Source organism: Phoenix dactylifera, chromosome 4 (genome assembly GCF_009389715.1).
Source record: "Phoenix dactylifera cultivar Barhee BC4 chromosome 4, palm_55x_up_171113_PBpolish2nd_filt_p, whole genome shotgun sequence".
Taxonomy (NCBI): Eukaryota; Viridiplantae; Streptophyta; class Magnoliopsida; order Arecales; family Arecaceae; genus Phoenix; species Phoenix dactylifera.
In genome coordinates this window covers 12792127-12814101 of record NC_052395.1, presented here as the reverse complement: position 1 = coordinate 12814101, position 21975 = coordinate 12792127, and the positions used below count along the sequence as shown (strand labels likewise).

At 37.4% G+C, this 21975-nt stretch overlaps 1 protein-coding gene across 1 annotated transcript; it reads left to right on the top strand.

The window, feature by feature from the left end:
* Nucleotides 1-6001: 6001 nt before the first annotated feature.
* On the top strand, nt 6002-6756 carry LOC103712683 (transcription factor bHLH149-like). The gene has a single exon (XM_008799268.4). It carries the CDS (start codon nt 6082-6084, stop codon nt 6535-6537), a length of 456 nt encoding a protein of 151 aa, XP_008797490.1. The 5' UTR covers nt 6002-6081; the 3' UTR covers nt 6538-6756.
* The last annotated feature ends 15219 nt before the right edge of the window (nt 6757-21975 follow it).

The window sequence follows — 21975 nt, the reverse complement described above, 5'->3', positions numbered from 1 at the left end:
CTTTTATTAAAAAAAATAAATTGTTTTTAGACAATATTTTGATTATCTACGTACAATTTGAGAGGCGTTTCCATCCATTTCATGATTGATATTAACATAATTAAGCTGCTGCAGTTTCTATAAACAAATTTATATGGATATTCTATTAGGGAAGTAAATCTTAAAATCATTTGCTTTGTTTCTCATAGATTTGCCACTGATTCTGGAGCTTCTGTAGTGGATTTTGCATTAGTCTAGTGTACCATAGGCTCCTCATTTTAATGAAAAGTGGGGAAACATAAACATAAAAAAATTTGAAAAGTTTTCATTCAATCGTTTGAGATTCTATAATAAAGTGCTTTTTTTTTTTTTGCGGAAACATATGATTCATACCGTTTGAGTATATAAATACATCTAATAGTCCAAATATCATGTTCGATGGATCTAAGAGTGCCTACCAGTGGAAGGTGGCATTAGAGATATCGACTAGAAGAACAGCAGAGCTCAGTGGGTTGGTTGGTTATGCCACGGAAGAAGTCGAACGTGGGCGGTCGTACTGGCGAAAGATACTGTCCGAATTCATCCAAATCCCAATGTTCAAATAACAAAGGAGTTTGAACCTGCGTCTCTTACAATCATTTATTTTGTGTTTAAAAAAAGGCTTTGTTTTTTAAAAAAAGAATACTTTTGAAGGAAGACGAATTCGGCTTTGGCTTTGCGAAGGGTCGGAGCGCCCGACCAAATTGCAACAATGGGACATGCAAAGTTGAAATAGAGCTCGGGACGTGTGCCTCCGGAGAGGAATTATTGGGGTTGTACCCAAAAAATAATAAAGAGAAATTATTGGGGCATCCTACAAGTCCTACAAGTTTTAAATGCATGAATCTGTCGGCTGTGTGTCCCAAGATAACTTCCATTCGACTCCCAAAATGTAGAACGCAATGACAGGTTCCAAAGCACAGGCGAGTTGGGAGGATGCTTGCCGCAGGATGACGGCTTACATCAGGATTTATAGTAGTTGGGGACAGAGCTGTGGGTTACCTGAGAGGGTTTATCTTATGCCAGACAGGTGCTTAGCGTTGAGCGGATGCACCTTGAGAAGGACTTTGCGGTGGTGATCAACTAGATCCGAAGGACGGACAGGTATGATGATGGTCACCTCCTTATCCGGAAGACTCGTAGGATGGCTCAGTTGATGAGTAGCTTTCAGGCAGATCACATGTTTAGGAAGGCGAACAGGACCGCAGACTGGGTCGCCTCTTTTGTGGCCCGGCATTTCGGAGATTTTTTGTGGATATCTGCATCAGATGCTCCTGTTGCTTTGTTGTCTTTTCTTTCCCATGATTTGGTTGGTTGTACTCATGTTAGACTTATATAAATGAGTAGCCGTTTTTTACTTTAAAAAAAAGAAAAAAAAAGCAAGGACGAGTTGCGTAAAGAGAGAAGGCTTTCCAATAAATTTTATTTGTTGACCTTGAGTGCACTTCAAATATCAGCATGAAATAATAAAAATAAAGTACACATCTTCCTTTATTGACATGGCATGGGAAATCTTACCGTGACGCTTAAGTCTATAGTTTGGAATCATTTTATCAAAAAGCAAATCACAGTATTATATGCTTACTGTCCAGTATACGGCTGCAAAAATTTATTAAAATAATTTTATAGATTTGAACTGAAAATTCTATAAAAATTGAGCTTGTTAGTTCACCTAGTTGTTTTTTAAAAAAAATCTGAGCTCAACAAGTAGGTAATGATGTAGCAAAAGAGTAGATAAAAGATAGGAAGAGCAAATCCAGCGACGTAGAGATCCATATATAAACAAAGTATCTATTTATGGCCAAAAAATATTAATTGACTTAATTTATAAATTCTACAAAATTTTGGATCTAATTCTATAAAAATAGCCAAATAGGCTTTAAGCATGAACTAGCTGCAAATTTTCTGAGAGCATGCAAACATAATTTTTCTTTATGTACATAAGGATCATTATCCACGGCATATTATCTTGGCCTCAAAAAGAAATTGACAAAACACCTACCTCCTGCGACCTGTCAACCAAACACCCCACCAATGCGAGACGAAGAGGACATTAAACTTTTAGCCCCCCTAACGAGCTCTCTTCTTTATCATAATAGCTTAATCCATCTCTCCAATGAATATTTGATAAGACTTTTTAATATACGAAGCCTGGTGCAGGTAACAACGCATGTCAAAAGAACATGGCATCATGGCATCCCACCCCCTGTGTGGGAGGCCCACGTCACCAAGAGCTCCATCACCACATAATAACCACTATTTGCTTTTTAAAAACACGGGACAGAAATTATTAGATGGGCCCGGTTCACTCGACCAATAGAACGAAGTCCGTTGGAATTAGGTATATCACGCTAAATTTTTTTTTTTCGATTAGCCTATTTTCATGATGCTTGTGATTAGATTTGGATGAAACGTCAGAACTTAAATTAAAAAAATAGGCGTTTAGTCTTACACCGATTATTTGCCGAAAAAATATTGTTACTTATATAAAACTAAGAAACGTCGGAAAATACATCCCAACTAGTCTTGTTAGATGAGGTCTTGGATGTTGCAAATTCTCATCAATTGTTTAAATATAAAGAAGATAACATGACGAGTGACTATTAGATTGAGCCGTTGGATCTCGTCTATCTAATAATTTCTCGTCATCAAGACAATCTCTGACTCCAACCATTCCTCCAAAAGTTATTATTATTATTATTATTGGTGGAAAATTGAGGAAGCCATGTGCTTTCCCCAGCTACATTACCTTTCCTCCTAACGTTGGTTGATGGATTCAGGCAGGAGTGGGCCTTGGGGCAAGGGAGCGACGAGGGACGAAGAAAGGAACAAATGATTTTTGTAAAGAACTATGAAGGGCTAGTGGAATTCACCGACCGTAGAGGGACAGGGGGGTCCGGCGGCAGCACCGGTCCCGGCCACATGGAGCCCCAGATGGCCTACAGGATCGTCAGAGAATCGCCAAAACGCGCGCGCGCGCGCGGGGCCCTCAGCGGGCCGACGCGCGGCGCGCTGGGGCCCGGGCCGTGGGGAAAGAGGGGGAGCACATGGGATGCTAAAACGGAGCTTGGTGTGCTGGTTCGATAAGGTGAATCTAGTCATCCACGCAACCCTCGCACACCCGGATTTTCTGAGGATCTGACACTATTTTAAGTCAAATCTTTCCCATCAGAGGATCACGTTGGATGTGGATCAAATGGATGGCTATCACGTCTTAATTGGATATGATGGCTGTTTTGAGCTAGTTTTAGTTGGACTCATTAAAAATTTGAGACATATGAGAGTGAATGCATTATATATGGGATGAATCATCGTGTCTGGATTGGGTTGGGGTCCAAGTAAAGCCGGGTTAATACAAATTAAACAGGTCAGATTTTGATCAAGTGCCTCTTCTGATGGTTTGTTGGCATCAGCAATAGCCTAATTGGCAATTAAGGTTTGATAACACCCATAGTCTCAAAGTAAGAATCCTTTCTAAAATCACTGTATTTTTTTTTATACTAAATTTGATGGCTCATACACATCTAGTATGGATGCACCTAAAAAAAAGTCTAAAAACAACAAATCTCAAAATGTTCTAAGTAGCTCCTTTTCTCCAACACACATGCTAAAATCATTGTTTATTGTTATAATAGAAAAGCAATCTTTATTTCTCCATAAAAAAACTCTTCATTTGATTTTTTTTTTCAGCTATAATTTGGTAAAGATACATATGAAGGCTTTAGCAAATATATATATATATATATATATATATATATATATATATATATATATATATATATATATATATATATGAAGGTCTAAATTTTAAAAATATTGCTTCAACATTCCTTCAACAAAAAATAAATATTGCTTCAACTAACAACCTATATGTTTGTTACATCATAGGATAATGACTACATTACCTCCTATTTAAATAATTTCTCAGATGAAGTGCGGAAGAGAGTAATATGGTATTGTGTTCAAGAGGAGGGAGTTTTTTTATTTTTTTTGATAGAACGGATGCTTCATACAACACGTATACAGATGCACCCAATAAAGTTGGAAAACAAAATATTACGGAGTTTTTGAGGCAGCTTTCCATCCTCCGCCCACACGATGTTATTGGCGTGGTTAGCCAGTAGGTGGTCATCCAGTCCGCAGCTTTATTGGCTTCTCTGAACACATGCTTCATCTGGATAATTTCTTCATTTTCCATCACCATCCAGATATCACTAAGCAATGGATGGTCACCGGCAGCGACTCTCGAAACTTCTGGATCTAGCTGATGACCGTAGCCGAGTCATCCTCCAAGATGATTGAGCAAGCTGACAACAGGAGAGGTATTTTTTTTAAAAAAATAGGGAGGAAAAAAAAAAAGAAGAAGAAGAAGGAGGAGGAGGGGGGGAAGAAAAGAAAAGAAAAGAAAAGAAAAGAAAAGAAAGAAAAAAAAAAAAAAAAAAAAAAGAAGGAGGAGAAGAACAGGAGGAGGGGGAGGTAGATGGATACGGGCCTGCAAGGTTGGGAGATGGGGGCGGTACGATCTACATCCTTTCGCGTACTGCACCGACAGGAGTCCGACGGCCCGACCAGGTAACTTTCGCCTCGTTTTATGTTCTCTTTTGTAGCCCGAGTGCGAGCATGTGGGGGATGTCATGGCAGGCACATGGAGGGATGAACAAAAGTGGGGCAGGAGATGGTACATGGTGGTCTTGGGATGTGATGCCATCAGTCCCTGCATTCCTCCTTTACAGGAATCATAAAATCACTAGTACTAGTAATTTGTACATAACTATGTGCACTCTCTCTCTCTCTCTCTTGTTCTAAGATAGTTAAGCAATCAACCTTTTGTTTTTAAGATTATTGTCCTTAGTGGTTGGATTTTAATTTCTCTAATTACTGCTGAGGTAGATAGATTCATGGTTCTATAATAACAAAAGGTCTATAGTTAGACTAGATTAGCATACCTTCTACATATAAAAACCAAAACAACCAAACAACAATATTGGGATGCCCTTGCGGTGGGATTTAACCAAGCAATGGTATGGAGGGAGCAACCACAATTCGATCTTCAATCATTCGGAAATTAAAATCCTAGGATGGTGAAGTGTAGAACCAAGCGTGCCCCGTAAACCATATCGTCCTGTGGTACGTATTAGCATCCTAGTATAGTCGCATCAAGATGCAAACAGTTTCTTGATGATTAAAAACGCTCGGCCAATGACTCGCATTATTTCATGAGATGTGTAGAGCTTCAATTGCCGGTCTCAGATAAACTTGATCTCGATAAGATTTTTGGGATTTAGACCTGGCAATTAAGTAGGTCGGTCATTTACATCCAATACCTCATGTTCAAATGGGCAGAATTTTATCTCACATAACCATTTCTTGTCCTTTTCGACTTTAATGCCTAATTAGTTTTATACCTAGATATTAATTGATTAGCATTGCCAGCTACTAAAGGAAAAGAATATGCTTCCATGTGCATAATTGCAACCCTAAAAGTTTTTATCCTTCAATATAAAATCTATGCCCAACAACTAACATGGATTATTCTGAAATATCGATCAAGAGATCTTAACAAAAAAAAGAAAAAGCGAGATGCATGATTGCAGTGTACTTGCTTTTCACATGTTCATTATAATTTGTATCCATTGGCCACATCTTGTTGTTGTGCAACTAAGTTAGAAAGAAATTAAGGTTTAGAAGCTTTGAAGAAGGATTAGATTATCCAAAGATCTTGTCTTTAAAATTAATAACAATAAAATTATTTAAAACAGAAAAAAATAGCAAACAATCAATCAATCAACTTAGCAAGCCAATGCTCCTGCAGGCCCAAACAACTAGAGCAATCCGCTGCAAAACGCAGTGCCAGAGGTGATTCACGAAAACCAAGAACAATTTTGTGATTGCGAAGCCAAGCTCCCAGTGGGCCCCTCTTCCTAGCTGGCAAATTTATATTTCTTCCTATAATTTCCAACAGTAAATGTATCCACCGCACCTCCTCCATTCCTTCTTATATATCCTCCCACTTTGCTCTCTCTACAGATCTCTCCTCCCAATCAAACACCACACACAGCAGCCATGGAGAAGCAAGACAGCAACAGAAGCCTCTCCTTCATCGACACACCTACCGCCGCCAATGCCGGTTTCCTCGAGAGGGGAAGGCGGATCAAGATGGCAGCCGAGATGGGACTTGTTGAGTCCTCCCGCGGCCGCCACTGGAGTCGCGCCCTCCGCAGCCGCCTCCTCCGAAGGAAAGGAAACGGTGCATGCGGCTGCAAGGAAGAAGGCTTGGCTCCTTGTAAGGTGGCTGAAGACTTGGTTGGAGAAGACGGAGACGATGAGGTGATAGAGATAGAGAGGAGGGTGAGAGCTCTTCAGAAGCTAGTCCCGGGCGGCGAGGACTTGGCCATGGACCAGCTCTTCGAGGAGACGGCAGACTACATCGAGGCGCTCCAGGGGCAGGTGAATGTGATGAGAGCGCTTGCCGGCTTGCTTGATGGGTTGGAGAAGGAGAAGAGGTTGATGGGAGGGTGAGGGTGGTTCTTCTTGGGTTCTTTCTTTCCCTTGCAGTCTTTGTTAGTAATTAACCTCCTCCTAATGATAATTTAAGAGAGGAAACTATTAGCAAGTAATTCTTCTTCTTCTTCTTCTTTTCATTTTCTTTTTTATATATTGTTTTGATTTGGTACTCCAAATTCTCACCTTGTTATGAAATTAATTGAAAAATGATATGGGTGGAAATTAGTTCGAATATGCCATGGAGAAAGGTGAGAAGATGAAAAGTGGGGTGTGGGATTCTTTGAAGAAGAGAAGGGTGGTTTGTAGGCTAGAAGTAGTAACAGGAAGAAGAAGAATTGTTATGTTTCTTAGGCTTTATCACTTGAATGGATTTTTTTTTTTATAACGGTAAAGAGAGAAAATAGTGAAATTAGTATTGATCAGTTCCTTTATTATATTTTGAAGAATGAAGAGTGCCTTCGGATGTCATGAAAAACTTAGAAAATTAATATTCTTTTCCATGAAAAGGAAAATGCCTGATATTAAAAGTTAAAAAATTGAATGTTTGGCCAGAATGATAAAATTCCCAGAATTATGAATTGGAGATTCTTTGCTTCGAGAAGAGTTTTCAAAATCCATTATCTTCCATTGTATTTGTAGCTATTTTTCTTCTTTTAACAATAAAAACTGCAAAAATAATATCTCAAAATTTAAGGTTCCAAAGTTTTGAATGTAGACATAACTGAAGAATTGTGATTTTGAAACAAAAAATGGTTCATCTAACACAACCCCACTCATTTTTATTTTGGTGCAAACTGAAACATAATCCGAAGTGTCATTTTGCCCCTCCCAAGTTTCACCTATATCATAGCCATTTTATAACTATGGTGAGGCTTGGGAGGGAAGTACTCAAGCATGTGTTATACAACTGAAATATAAGGAGCATGGTTGTGACTTGTGAGATCTAGACAGGGGTCTGGGATGCTTTTATAAAAATGGATTAGGTGATGCAGGAATAATTGATGAGAACCAGAATGTAGCCGTTTTATGTCATGGTCCAAAAGTTCTTTATCCTATTTTAAGTTTCCTAATACATATAGCAGTGATTGGTAGATTCTAGGGGTGTTGATACCGCAGACTTGGTTTTTGATGGGATGCAGACTTGGATTTGAATCCTACCCTTACTCAATTTTTTTGGTAGGCTTTTTTTCATACAGAACATTTTAATTTCTTCCTCTTCTTCCATGAAAAAAATTCTTAATTAGATCAAGCAAGGAGCACATCTCAACAGCCATCTGTAAGCAAAAACCGATATTAATGCATCACAAAGAATGGTGAAAGCTTCAATAATACAAAGCCTTTGCCACTCATCCGCTCCTCATAAACTTGAAGGTAAAGATAAAAGGTAGGGAAGCCATCATGCAGCACAAATCTTCTGTTTTTGTTTATGTGGAATCCATTTATGTCTCAAAAAAATATGATTCTTCCAATCAAAAGAAATGACTGCAATTCATTTTAGCAATTTAGTATAGAAGAATTTCTGGTATATATGTTTTTAGCTCTATCCATGGGTGCAAACAACACCACAAATATTTAAGGCACAAGTTTGATAAACATCAGCAAGTTAAAAGCATTGAAAAGCATTTAATTCTTTCAAAAGAGAACTACTATGTGCAATAAAAAGGAGGAGGCTGTAATTTTCAAGGCCAAAATACTAATTTTAACCCCAGCAGTCCCCACAAAAAAAAAAAAAAAAAAAAAAAAAAAAAAAAAAAAGATGTGCTCATTTAACAACTCGCTGAAGTACATAAAACAATTTTTCCTTTTAAAATGATAAATTATAAGCTGAAAAATCATGAAATCGAGGTAACATTTGAAATCTCTCCTGCCAAAATTTTAAGAGAAAGAATTTAGAAAATTACAATTTCGAAAGGACATGACTCGATGCACTTGGAGATTAAAAAATTAATGTTCTCGCAAACCTATTTTCTTAGGAAGCATAATTTAGAGGCTCACTGCATGCCATTCGTTGCACGCCCTGAGCTAAATACATGATGCATGATTCCGAAAATGCGTTACAAATATTTAAAACTACACCTCTTTCTCACAAGCATGCATTATAGGTTAGACACATGATTACGGAGTTCCTAAGCCTTAGTTTCTATGGATAAGCTTTTTTTTTAATGGTTGTCTAAGAAAAGCCAAACACAACTTGTTTTATATAAATCATCTACAATACAAATCCTACTTCCCTATGCTTCAACTTTCCTTTTCGCTCGACCATTTTCTCCCTAATCACACTTTTTTAATCAATATAATATTTTAATCACTCTTATTCTTCCAAATAAAAACTAGAATCACTCTCAAACAATAAAACACAAGGCCAACTTTTACTGTACAGCTTCTTCTATGATCTTTTCTATTTGCACCATTTGGGAGAGTGCCTGCCATTTTTGATATCTTAACCCTGGCAGGGACAAAAGAAGCCAGAAGTTTAGACAACCAAGGTCCTCAGTACCCAGGCCATAAAAAGTGGTACCAAACGTCCATCTCAGCTTTTACTGCTGTTATAACACTGAGCCTAGCTACATTAGTTTAATTAGGCTTCCTTTTTCGATAACATCTACAATTACATGCAGCTAGTAATTAATACTTCACAGTTGTCTTCCTCTGTAGAAATCCTTATCTTCCAGCTAACTGCAACTAGAAACAGGTGTTGGGGAAAACTCCACCTACAGTTCCTGGAACACAAGTAGCTGCACAGAACTCTGGAACCTTTAAAAATTGCATTGTTAACTGCTGCTATCTTAAAACCTTGCAGTGCCCAACTCATCCACCAATCTTAACAAGAATGCAGATCATTTATCTTTTAACAAAGTTTTACTTCAGAAGGCACAGAGATTCAACTCGCCTTTTTTTTTGTTCAACAAGAGTATAGAGTAGGAAAGAAAAGGATGGAATTGCTTAAGGTGACGCCATGATATGTCAACCTCATCAATGAGCAATGCCCTCACCATCCCATTTGGAAAAAAATAGTGATGCAAGAAAACATTTAGACCCATGAACTAAAAGTATGGTCAAAAGATGAAACTGACCAGCAAAAAGATTTTTTAGAGTTCAAACATCTTTTGGATGGAATTTAAAAGTTCAAACATCAAGGTTACCTTTATACACGAGTCGTCATTGTTATGAGGCAGATCAAAATGGACATTTTAGTGGACATGGAGACATATCTTCCTTTGAAGGAATTTCAGCGACCAGAAAGAAAGGGATTGGTCCACACGTCATAAATCTAGGGTGGTGATAGTAGATTTTGGTGCGTCCAACGAAGCATCCATCTTAATACCACGATACGAATAGAGATTATCGGGAATCTTTATGTGGAAACGGTGGATTACACATCAATATCACGAGTGTGGGCGACAGCAAATATATTCCTAACTCAAGTCCCGAAGTCCGTGGCTTGTTCTCACTAATTATGGCTAAGTTGATCAAAAGAGTTCAAAGGCTAGTTTAATTCAGGGTGCAAACGATTTCTATTGAAATTTTTCCTGCAATTCGATGAATGCAAGGGAGACGCTTTTCAAATCAGTGGGTTGGATACAACTCTTGGCATCAAATTTTCCTAACCCTATCCAAGATTGGAACAAGTGGGTCGCACACAAACAGTCGTTGGGGAAAAATATCATTGTCGGGTATCAAACAATTAGCTGAACCAGTCCAATCCGACATGTCTTGCTTCCACCATTAAATTCACTTGTCAAAATAAAATTTGTTATCAACGCATGATGTCTGCACTGCCTCTTGCACCTATGTCGTCCATATATATATATATATATATATATATATATATATATATATATATATATATATATATATATATATATATATATATATGTATGTAGTCAACAACTATGACAAGGCATGGGCAGACTGACTATTGACGAAAGAAATAAGAAAAGCTAAATAACAATAATTCAAGCTGAGAAAGAGAGAGAGAGAGAGAGAGAGGAGTGCATGCCGTAGCAAGATGTCACTGGTGAGGGCATTCTGCATTTTCTTTGAGGACTGTTTGATTCGCGGAGAGGAGAGGAGAGAATGTATGATCAATGAAAAAATTGAAAAATGCTTCATTGGAGTTTTCATAGGAGAGAGATAAAAAATGGCTTTCTTATGGAAATTCGATTCACATGTTTTATGAAAAGAAAAACTTATGTGGACATACAAAAGTCCAATTACCATTGGCTTGGTATTGTGGTAATTTTTTTTTCTAAAAGTGTCTTCAAGCTTTTAGATAGAATGGTAAAATCTTTTTCTATAATTTTTTTAGTAAAGTAAATGTTCAACCAAACATAAACTATTATAGAATATGCCATTTTTTAATAGTCAACCAAACAGGCAAAAATCACTTTGCTGGGCATTATATATCCAGGTATAGCTTCTATTCTAATGAGGAAAAATTCTTTCCGAGAATGAAGCATAGTTTGACAAAGAAGATGATCCAACCTTAGGGCCCTAAAACCTATCGCACCAAATATATGAAGAAACCATGGCCATGCCTTATTTGCTTCGCTTGTTAGTTGCTCCATGTCAGGTCCAAATAAGCATGTATTGGTTTGAATACCAGGATTGAGAATTGGAGAATAGGGGTAACATCCGGTTTGTTTGAACACTTATTCTCAGCTTATCTTAGAATTGCTCTCCTGCAGTCTTTACTGTTTCTTACTTTGTTCGTACTTCTTTGATAATATTTTTAATACTCTTTCGGTTATTTCAAACGTGTGGGCAACTCAATCATGGCAAAAAAATGCCTGGCCAGGCTCATGCACCACACGGGCCATTCAAATAGTTCCATCACCTAGAGGTTTGGATAATTTGATTGAAACTGGAAAGCTAGGCCGAGCCTGCCTTCGAGAACATCTACAGCATGAAGCCCATGAGCGATTTTACGGGCCCAACCAAGCCCATTTAGAGCATTTCACTGGTCATATCGGTGGACTTAGATGGTATCGTCCTTTGTCAAGAGGAGAAGACCCTATCTCTTACAGGGATGTGTCAAGAAGCCCATAACTGAAGGAGCAAAGAGAGAGAAATTTGTGTTATAATTTCAAATATGAAAATACATCAAGAAGATCTTGGATTATCATGTTAATCACAATCAACACGGAGTATAAAACTATAAAGACATACCTGTATCCATGGCTTAAATCTGAAGGATCACCCTAACAACGTTCCTTAAGAGTGCCTCAGGATGGTTAGAGGCACAAATTATGTTGTAGGTATGAACCCTAGAGTCTCTCATTTCTTTTATAGGTCTCCCACCATCAAGAAGACTAAAGGACTCTTTTAATAGGTTTTTTACCAGCAAGAAAACCAAAAAACTCTTACCAGCAAGAAAACCAAAGACTCTTTTAATAGGTTTTCTCCCCATAAATACAATTAGACTAGTAATAACCCATAATCATTTAATTGGGTATTATAGGGTGTGTGGAACACTTTAATAGAATATTAATTTAATAATATTCTTACATTCTCCCACTTGGCCCATACACCCATAAAACAAAATAAAACATTCTTTGTAATTTGAAAATGCTTCAAAACTTTTTCTTTAATTTTGTCAACGACTATTATGGGTTATGACATTAAAATCATATACGTGCATGCTTTTCATTAGAAAATCTTTCCAGTCCAATATACTTCATATGAGTTCTATTATATCAATGTCAAATTGGCTACCAATGCGAGTCATGGCGGTCGTTTGTTATTCAATCAACAAAATTCCTTCCTTGTACCACAACACTAGCAACTTCATTCAACATGATCTTTTATAGGGGTTTAAGGCTACTATCATAATGCCTTAGGTTCATATTCATGTTTATTTTATTCATGTCTATTTTAGACATTTTTCTTATCATCTTTCATCCACACAATTCAATGTACATATAAGGGAAAAACAAAAAAACAGAAACAATTATACTTGGATATCCATGTATGTCTTGAAGAAAACATCCAATACATTAATGAGCTCACTGACATGTTCAAAACATGGATAAATACATAAGACCCATACTGTCAACATGTTATTTAAATTTTTTTCCTGTTAATCCTTTCGTCAAAGGGTCGGCAACCATAAGTGAAGTCTCGATGTGTTTTATGGACACTATTTATTTCTGTACTTCCTTCTTGATATTAAGGTATTTGAGCTCCATATGCTTCGCACCATTAGAATGCTTGTCATTCTTGGAGAAAAAGAATGCTGAGGAATTATCACAATAAATTCTCAGCGGCTTGGCTATATAGTCGACAACTCCAAGTCCTGAGAAAAAGTTCCTCCGCCATAAACCATGCATTGTGGCTTCAAAGCATGCCACAAACTCAGCCTCCATTGTAGATGAAGCAGTAATGGTTTGCTTCATACTCCTCCAGAAAATAGCTCCACCTGCTAGAAAAAATACATAACCAGAAGTGGATTTCCTGCTATCTGAGCAACCAGCAAAATCAGAGTCTAAGTATCTGATCACCTCTAGATTATCAGTTCTTCTAAAGGTGAGCAAATAATCCTTAGTTCCTTGCAAATAGCGCAGTACCCTCTTCACAGCTTTCCAATGGGACATTCCTAGATTACTTTGGTAATGCCCAAGCATGCCAACCGCAAACTGATATCTGGCCTCGTACAAGTTTGCGCATATATCAAACGTCCTACAACGGATGCATACAGAATCTTTTCCATCTCCTTCCGCTCCCAATCAGTCTTGGGACATTGTGAGATGCTAAACTTATCACCTTTCGTTATCAGGGTATCTAAAGATGAATAATCTTTCATGCCAAATCTCTCAAGAATTCTTTCTATATAACTTTTCTGAGACAATTCCAACAATCTTCGTTTTCGGTCTCGAAAAATTTCGATTCCAATCATGAAAGATGGCTCACCCATGTCTTTCATTTCAAAATTCTTTGAGAGAAAACTCTTAGTCTCATACAGTAAACCCATATCACTACTACCCAATAATATGTCATCAACATACAGGACTAGAAAAATAAACTTGCTCCCACTAACTTTTAGATATATACATCGATCAACGACGTTTTCCTTAAATCCAAAGTTAATAATAATATTATGAAACTTTAGATACCATTGTCGAGAAGCTTGTTTAAGTCCATAGATTGACTTATTGAGCTTACAGACCAAGTGACCTTTACCCTCTTCAGATAAACCTTCTGGCTACTCCATGTAGACCTCTTCATCTAAACTTCCATTCAAACAGGCCATTTTCACATCCATTTGGTGTAACTCCAAATCGAAATGAGCCACCAATACCATAATGATTCTGAACGAGTCCTTTTTAGATACTGGAGAAAAGGTCTCTTTATAATCATTGTCCTATTTCTGAGTAAAATCTTTGGCCACAAGTCTGGCTTTATATTGTTGCACATTATCTTTAGAGTCATGTTTTCTTTTGAAAACCCATTTACATCGGACTCTTTTGCATCCTTCAGGCGTTTCAACAAGATCCTAGACTTTGTTTTGGGCCATGGATTTTAACTCTTCCTTCATGGCATCAATCCATTTATCAGAATTATTTCTTCCTTTAATTTGTGAAAACGTAACTGGATCATTACTTGTTCCAATGTCAAATTCATATTCCTGGACATACATTACATAATCAGATAAAATAGTAGGTCTCCGTTTCCTCTGAGATCTGCATAACATCATCTATTCTGGTATCTCCATAGCTTGTTCATCAGTGGCATTCTCATTATGAGATGGATTATTATTTACTTGTTCCACGGTATCATTAGAATGATCATTAGGCAGAACAATAATGCTTTTTGAAAAAGTGGGTATTGGAACATCAATCCACACTTCCTCAATGATTACATCTCTCAATTCTTTACTCCTACTGACTTCACTAAGCTCAAGAAATTTTGCATTTCCAGTTTCTACTATTCTCAGACTATGGTTGGGTCAATAAAATCTATACCCTTTGGATCCCTCTGGGTAACCAATAAAGTGTCTGCTTACAGTTTTAGGATCCAATTTTTTTTCATGTGGACTGTAAAGCCTTACTTCAGTTGGACAACTCCAGACATGTATATGTCTCAAACTTGGTACCCTTCCAATCCATAACTCAAAAAGAAGTTTTTGGAACTGACTTACTAGGGACACGGTTTAAGATATACACAGCAGTCTTAAGAGCTTCACTCCATAATGACTTAGGCCCTATTTGGGGAAGCTTTTGGAGAGCCAGAAAGCACTTTCTGGCCCTCCAAAAGTACTTTTAGATGAAAAACTGTGTTTGGTAAATTTTTCAAAAAGCTGTTTCAGCTTTTGCAGGAAGCTGAAAACAGCTTTTGGGAGGAAGCTCCAATTGGAGCTTTTTGGAGGAAGCTGTTTCAGCTTTTTCGGAAAGCTGTATTTTTGACAAAAATGCCCATATTAAAATATAATAATTACATAGCTTGTCTCTTTATAAACCTAAAAATTTGCTGGAGCCAAGAACCCTAGCCGTCAGACTCCCTTCCGTAAGAAAAGGTATTTTTCTTTTCAATTTTTGTATGCATCTCTTGAACCATATTTTAGAAAAAAAAAATTTTAATCCTTCTCCGTACCTTCCAAAATCAATCTATTGTTTTTTTTAATCATCAACCTCGCGGCCCACGCTGAGGTCCTCCTCGAGCGTGGACCACGAAGAAGAGCCCCTGGACCGCGAGAAATATTAATATGTTATTTTAAATAATTAAATATTATGTTATATTATAAAAAATAATTTATACTAATAATTATAATATTTTATACCTTTATTATTGTATTATACTATAAATATTATATTATATTACATTACATTATAATACATTAATATGTTATTTTAAATAATTTAATATTATGTTATATTATGAGAAATTAATTTATATTAATAATTATAATATTTTATACTTTTATTATTGTATTATACTATAAATATAATATATATTACATTATATCATAATACATTAATATGTTATGTTAAATAATTTAATATTATGTTATATTACCAAATATTAATTTACTCTAATAATTATATTACTATTATGCTATATTAACATAATATTAATTTATATTACAATAATATTATACTATATCATATATTTATATATTAATTTATGTTATGTTTTATTATGTTCTGTTGTATAATACTATGCAATGTCCTTTATGGTAATTTTGTCATACAAAAGTGCTTTCTCAGTTTGTTTACCAAACACAAAACAAAGTACCACAGCACTTTGCGAATGTAGTTACCAAACAGTAAACAGCTTTTTATAACAACTCTACTTCAGACAGCTCTACTTTCAACAGCTCTACTTCCAACAGCTCTACTGCCAACAGCTCCCCCAAACAGGATCTTAGGTAAGGTAGAATTGCTTATCATACTCCTAACCATATCCAGTAATGTCCAATTACGTCTCTCAGCAATACCATTCTGCTGAGGAGTACCAGGCATAGTGTATTGTGCCACAATGCCGCGTTGTTCAAGAAGTTTGGCGAATGGGATAGGGTTACGACTTGATTCATCATATATACCATAGTACTCACCACCTCGATCCGATCTGATGATTTTCACCTTTCTATCTAACTATCTTTCAACCTCAGTGAGAAATATTTCAAAGACCGTAGCGGCTTGAGATTTCTCATGTAGCAAATAAATATATCCATATCGTGAAAAATCATCTATGAAAGTGATAAAGTACTTTTCTCCACCAAAACATTCTATGGATAAAGGTCCATATATATCTGTATGAATTATTTCAAGAAGCTCTTTACTCCTTGTGGCACTTTTCTTTGTATGTTTGGTTTGTTTTCCTTTAATACAATCCACATACATACCGACATCAGTAAAATTCAAAATCGAAAGAATCCCTTCTTTTACTAATCTCCGTAACCTTTCTTTGGAGATATGCCCCAACCTTTTATGCCACAAGTCATAAGACTTTTTATTAATCATGTTCCTTTTCATTCCAATGCAAACTTCATGGTGTTGGATGTAAATATTTTTAACAAAGGTATTATCAAGGCAAAGTTGATAAAGACCATTAGAAAGAAAACTAGAACCAATAAGAATAACATTTTTAAACAAACCAAAACAACTATTCTGAAAGATAAAAGAATAGCCATCAATGCCAAGTCTTGACAAGGAAATCAAATTACGCCTTACATAAGGCACAAAAACAGTATCATGAAGGTCTAAACAATGATTGGTACTTAAAATTAAACGAAAGGTTCCAATAGCCAAAATTTCGGCCTTATTCTCATTTCCCATCAAGATGAAACATTCAATTGGATTTGGTGTACAGCTTGCAAGGAATCCCTACATTGTTAAGGAAACATGAACATTAGCACCCGAATCTAACCACCAAGTATTTATAGGAACGTTTACAAGATTTGATTCAAAACATACATAAGCATAAAGTTTATTCTTCTTTTCGAACCAAGCCTTACGTTTTGGACACTTAGCTTTCATGTGTCCAGGCTTCCTACAGAAATGATATTTTGCATCCTTTTCTTGAACCTGATTGCCTTTAGCAGGTCCCTTCTCTTGGTGGTGCTTGTTTCTTTTCTTTCCCATAATGGTGCTTTTTCTTTCCACCTTCTTGAGTTACAAAATTAGAAGAAAAAGTCCCTTGTTGTTTTAGTACTATCTCCTCTTGAACCACCATACTAGCCAACTCATTCACATTCCGTTTATCCTTGATAGATTTGTAGTGCATATGGAATGGACCATACTGAGGTGGCAATGAGTTCAGGATGAATTGAACAATAAAGGACTCCTCTACTTTCATTCCTAAAGTTTCAAATTTGGTAGCTATATTTGTCATCCCAAGGATATGCTCTTGCATTCCCTTAGCCCCATTATATTTCATGGTGGCAAGTCTAGCTATTAAGATTCCCGCTAAAGACTTATCTGCTGAGCGAAATCTCTCCTCAATACTTGTCAAAAAGGTTTTGGCATCCTCTGTACTAAGAAGCGAGTGTTTGATGTTTCCAGCTATGATTATTCTCAAAAATATGAGGCTCAACCTATTTGATCTCTCCCAGGCTTTGAAATAGTCTTTCTCATCTTTGCTACTGTTTTCAATAAGAGCAGCCGGTTTTGGGGTCAAAAGGAAAAAATTTAGATCAAAAACTCCTAGAGTGAATCTGACTCTCTCCACCCATTCTGAAAAGTTACTCCCATTCAGCATAGGGATAGATGATGGTTGTGAATGTAAAGAGACCGGTACACTTACTGCAAAGAATTTCAATTTAATCACATTAATGCTTTGAATTAGACACTCATAAATATAATAATCAGAATTTAAATCATAATGGATGAACTAGTGTATCATTAAAATCTAACTTTTGGGAGGATCTTAACATACAAGTGTTCCCTCCGGCATTTAAATTCTATGGATGAACAAGTAGTATCATCAAAATTCCTCCTTTGGGTAGGAAATTTTTACATACAAATTGTTCCTTCCAACATCAAAATTAGTAGATGAACTAATCGTATCATTAAGATCCAACCTTTGGGAGGATCCTAACATATATGTGTTCCCTCCAATATTATCCATTCATAATTATGATGTCAAATATTTGCCATCTAAAATCACGTAAGATTTTGTACCTTTGGGCAAATAAATTCTCATTTGATTTTAGTACAAATAGATTACCTCAAACAATTCATATCCAATCAATAAATAAAATTCATCAAGTAATAATGAAATTTTACATATAATGGGCTAAGATTTCTATATACAAATACATGCCCAAGCATAATAGAATTTAATTAATAGTTAAGAATTTAACACATAATGGGCACAAGGTAATCTAGAGGTAATAAGAATAATTTCCACTTTTTTTGAGGGGGGGATATATATCAGATAAAGTCAGATGCACCATTGTTTAAATTACATAAACATATATTATCATCTATCTAACAAGTTAGATATCCTTATCATTGCTGATTAAACAAGAAACAAATAACTTTGAGGGTCTATAAACCAAGATCTAATTTCTTCATGTTTTGGGAGAAACACCACTACGTTCATGAACCAAGACATCACCTTCTTGAAAGATGGTATATTGCAATCAACAATATACTTCATTCTTATGAATAGATGCCTGTAGTGTTTTTCACATGAACAATATGTTTCAAGAATATAGACAGACCCATCTTTTACACAACAGAAAAGAAAAACATAACATAAAAACTAACAACTTGGTTATTAGTAGACCTACATAAGAAGCTAATAACAGCAAGCTCATAAATCAGCATTTCCAGCTAACTGTATTAATAATAACAGGCACAACAACCATAGCAACTTCAAAAAAATGAGGAATGCTCCTTGACATGAACCGAAGGACAGAAAATATTTTGAAAACTAAATAGAGGTATGGACAAACAAAATGCAGAGAAGTTTATTTTACCACTAATAACTTCTATAGGAATGCTTAGTATGAATGTACAACTGTGAAAAACTTGTCCACAATTTTTAGAACTGATATGCAATACAACAACTATATCCACAAAGGAAATATTGATGAGTCAATTTGACAAACACGTGGAAGGCATGCATATTTATATAGTTCTAGGACAAATTTTTGATAATAGGTTCTAAAACTAAGTAGACAGAAATGAAGTACATAAATCCATCATAATCTCCAAACCTTATTTGATGGCAGATTCTTAATATTAATGGAAAAAACATAATAATCCACAACAATGGCTCTGATACCAAATGTTATAATTTCAAATATGAAAATACATCAAGAAGATCTTGGATGATCATGTTAATCACAATCAACGCGGAATATAAAACTATAAAGACATACATGTATCCATGGCTAAAATCTGCCCTTGCTTTTAGATAGAATGATCACCCTAACAATGTTCTTCAAGAGTGTCTCGCGATGGTTAGAGGCACAAATTATGTTGTAGATATGAGCCCTAGAGTCTCTCATTTTTTTTATAGGTCTTCCGTCATCAAGAAGAACAAAGGACTCTTTTAATAGGTTTTCTACCAGCAAGAAAACCAAAAGACTCTTACCAGCAAGAAAACCAAAAAACTCTTTTAATAGGTTTTCTACCCATAAATTCAATTAGACTAGTAATAACCCATAATCATTTAATTGGGTAATATAGGGTGTGTGGGACACTTTAATAAAATATTAATTTAATAATATTCTTACAATTTGGACTCGAGGGGCTTTTCTTTTTTTATTTTTTATTTTTGGTACATCGGCTACTCACACAAATCTCGTGTGAGTATTGCCATGGAGTCAAGAGAAATGATGCAACCCAGAGATGGGGGAACGGATACAAGGTGGGTCCAGAAATATGCGCAGCCTGGAAGGCGCTATACTCCCTCAGTAGCCTTCTAATGTCCTCTAAAAGTAGGTGGTCTGTCTCCCCCAACCTTTTTTATATAATCCACTCAATCACCTCCAGTGAGTCTCCCTCAAGGATGATGCTATCGGCTTGTAGTGGTGCTTTCCCTTTCTCTTGAAGGTCCTTTCTCCCCCTCTATGCATCCCCTATGCCATGGAGGATTTGAGAGGAATTGGTGCGAGGTGTTGGAGAGAAACCCTCCTGTTCTCTTGGGGTGGGGAGCCTCTTCTAGCAAGAAGACCATGGTGAAGGAAGCCCAAGAAGCTCCAAAGCATTGGGAGGAGAGGAAAAGAAGGCAAGATGAAGGAGATGGCATCGGATCCCTAAAGCTCCATCTACAAGTCCCTGGCCGTGGTTCTTGGACGAGTCCATTCCAACATCTTCTATGCTGTAATCCACCTTTGCATGGTGAAGACACTCTTACGTGATCCATGGGTTGCCATCTTTCGATATGTTTCTGGAGAGGAGTTCTCTTAATATTATGATCTTTGGTTTGGTCAAGAAGAAAAACCAAGTCTTGTAATCCCATTATTTCGAGATTAATCTCGACCCAATTTTGTTGTTTTAACTTGAACCCATTAATGTTGTGCTGCCGCATCAACCGGTATCAAATCTACCTGTCATATAAACATGATTGAGAAATTTGTTCAAGTTCCTTGGCTGGCAACTGGGCTAAAAGAGAGCATTCACTATATAGCCTAATGGGCCTCCTATTGAAGGTGCCTTATTATATAAAGTATAAATCTGAAGTGATAAGAAGTGAAAAATTAAGAAGGTAGGAATAAGGCTTTCTTTTCCCCTTCTGACCTGCAAGAAACAATCAAGCAACCTGAAATGTTACTAATGTGGCCTTCCCTTGCTTCCTTTTAATCTATTGGTGATGGATCTCAACAAAATGAGCCCTCGGCGGTGTAGCGACCGCCGAGGGCCAGGTCACTTTCTGGCCCTTTCATATGATCTAATACATTAGGCCCATCATAATCTAAAATGGGCTTTGTGAAGAGAGGTGGGAGAGTGTACTAAATCCTACACAGACTATGCACTGGGTAGATTTTGGATATTTATACAAGAACTCAATTAATATTTTCTGACTAGCCTTTTTGGATAAGGTCATGAATTGTTATAAATAGTATCAGAGCGGATCTGGTCCATGACCCATATAGACTGGGAAACGTTGCAGCACGGGCTCAATTAGATTGACTGTAGGTCGATTGGGATGTGCGATTAGATTTGTGGTACTTGAGAATGAATTTGAATGGATTTGGATTCTTAGGTATGCGATAATACTAAGACTTACACCCAGGAGGGAGGGGGTGTTGCTGCTAGAATCTAAGTTCGGGTCGATCTCCACTCGAGGTACACTAAGGTCGGTTTGTAATACCCGGAACCAAAAAAAAAAAAAATGGTTTGATGGGCCGGCCCGAAGAAGCCGGGCCCATCTATCAAATACGATCGTGCCCTAGGCACGATCGTGGAAGGGGAAACGCAGAGAGAGGGGTGAAGGGGGTGGGGCGGCGGCGTGAGGGGAGGTCGGTCGTCGGGGGAGGCGACTCGCCGGAGGGGATCGAGCGCCGGAGAGGGAGATCCAGCCGGCCGCCGAGGGGGGGAAAGCCTTCCTCTTTCCTTCGGTGAAGACCCTCCATTTCTCCGCCGATTCCTCGCCGGAAAGGCCGCCGGAGCACCCATCGGACCGAGGTAAGCGTGGATCCTTTCTTTGCGCTTCATTTCCTAGACTTAGGGCGGTGATGGTGGGGATTTGACCGACGAGACCGTCGGAGAAGGATCCGAAACAGGGTACCCCTGTTTCGGCTTTTCTCCTTCGGATTTCATCGTCGCCGGCCGCCGGTTGGCCGGGATCCATGGCATTGGGGGTTGATCGAGTTTGTGGGAGGATTTGGGAGGGATTGCAGGTTGCTTGGAGATGGGGGATGGCGGATCCGAGGCCTTCTTCCTCGTGATCCCGTCCTCTCCTCCTCTTTCCCCTCGTTGGTTAGCCGCCGGCCGGCGACGACGGCGGTTGGCTACCGGCGGTGACGACGGCAGGGGGGAGGCCACTGGGGTTGCCGCCGGG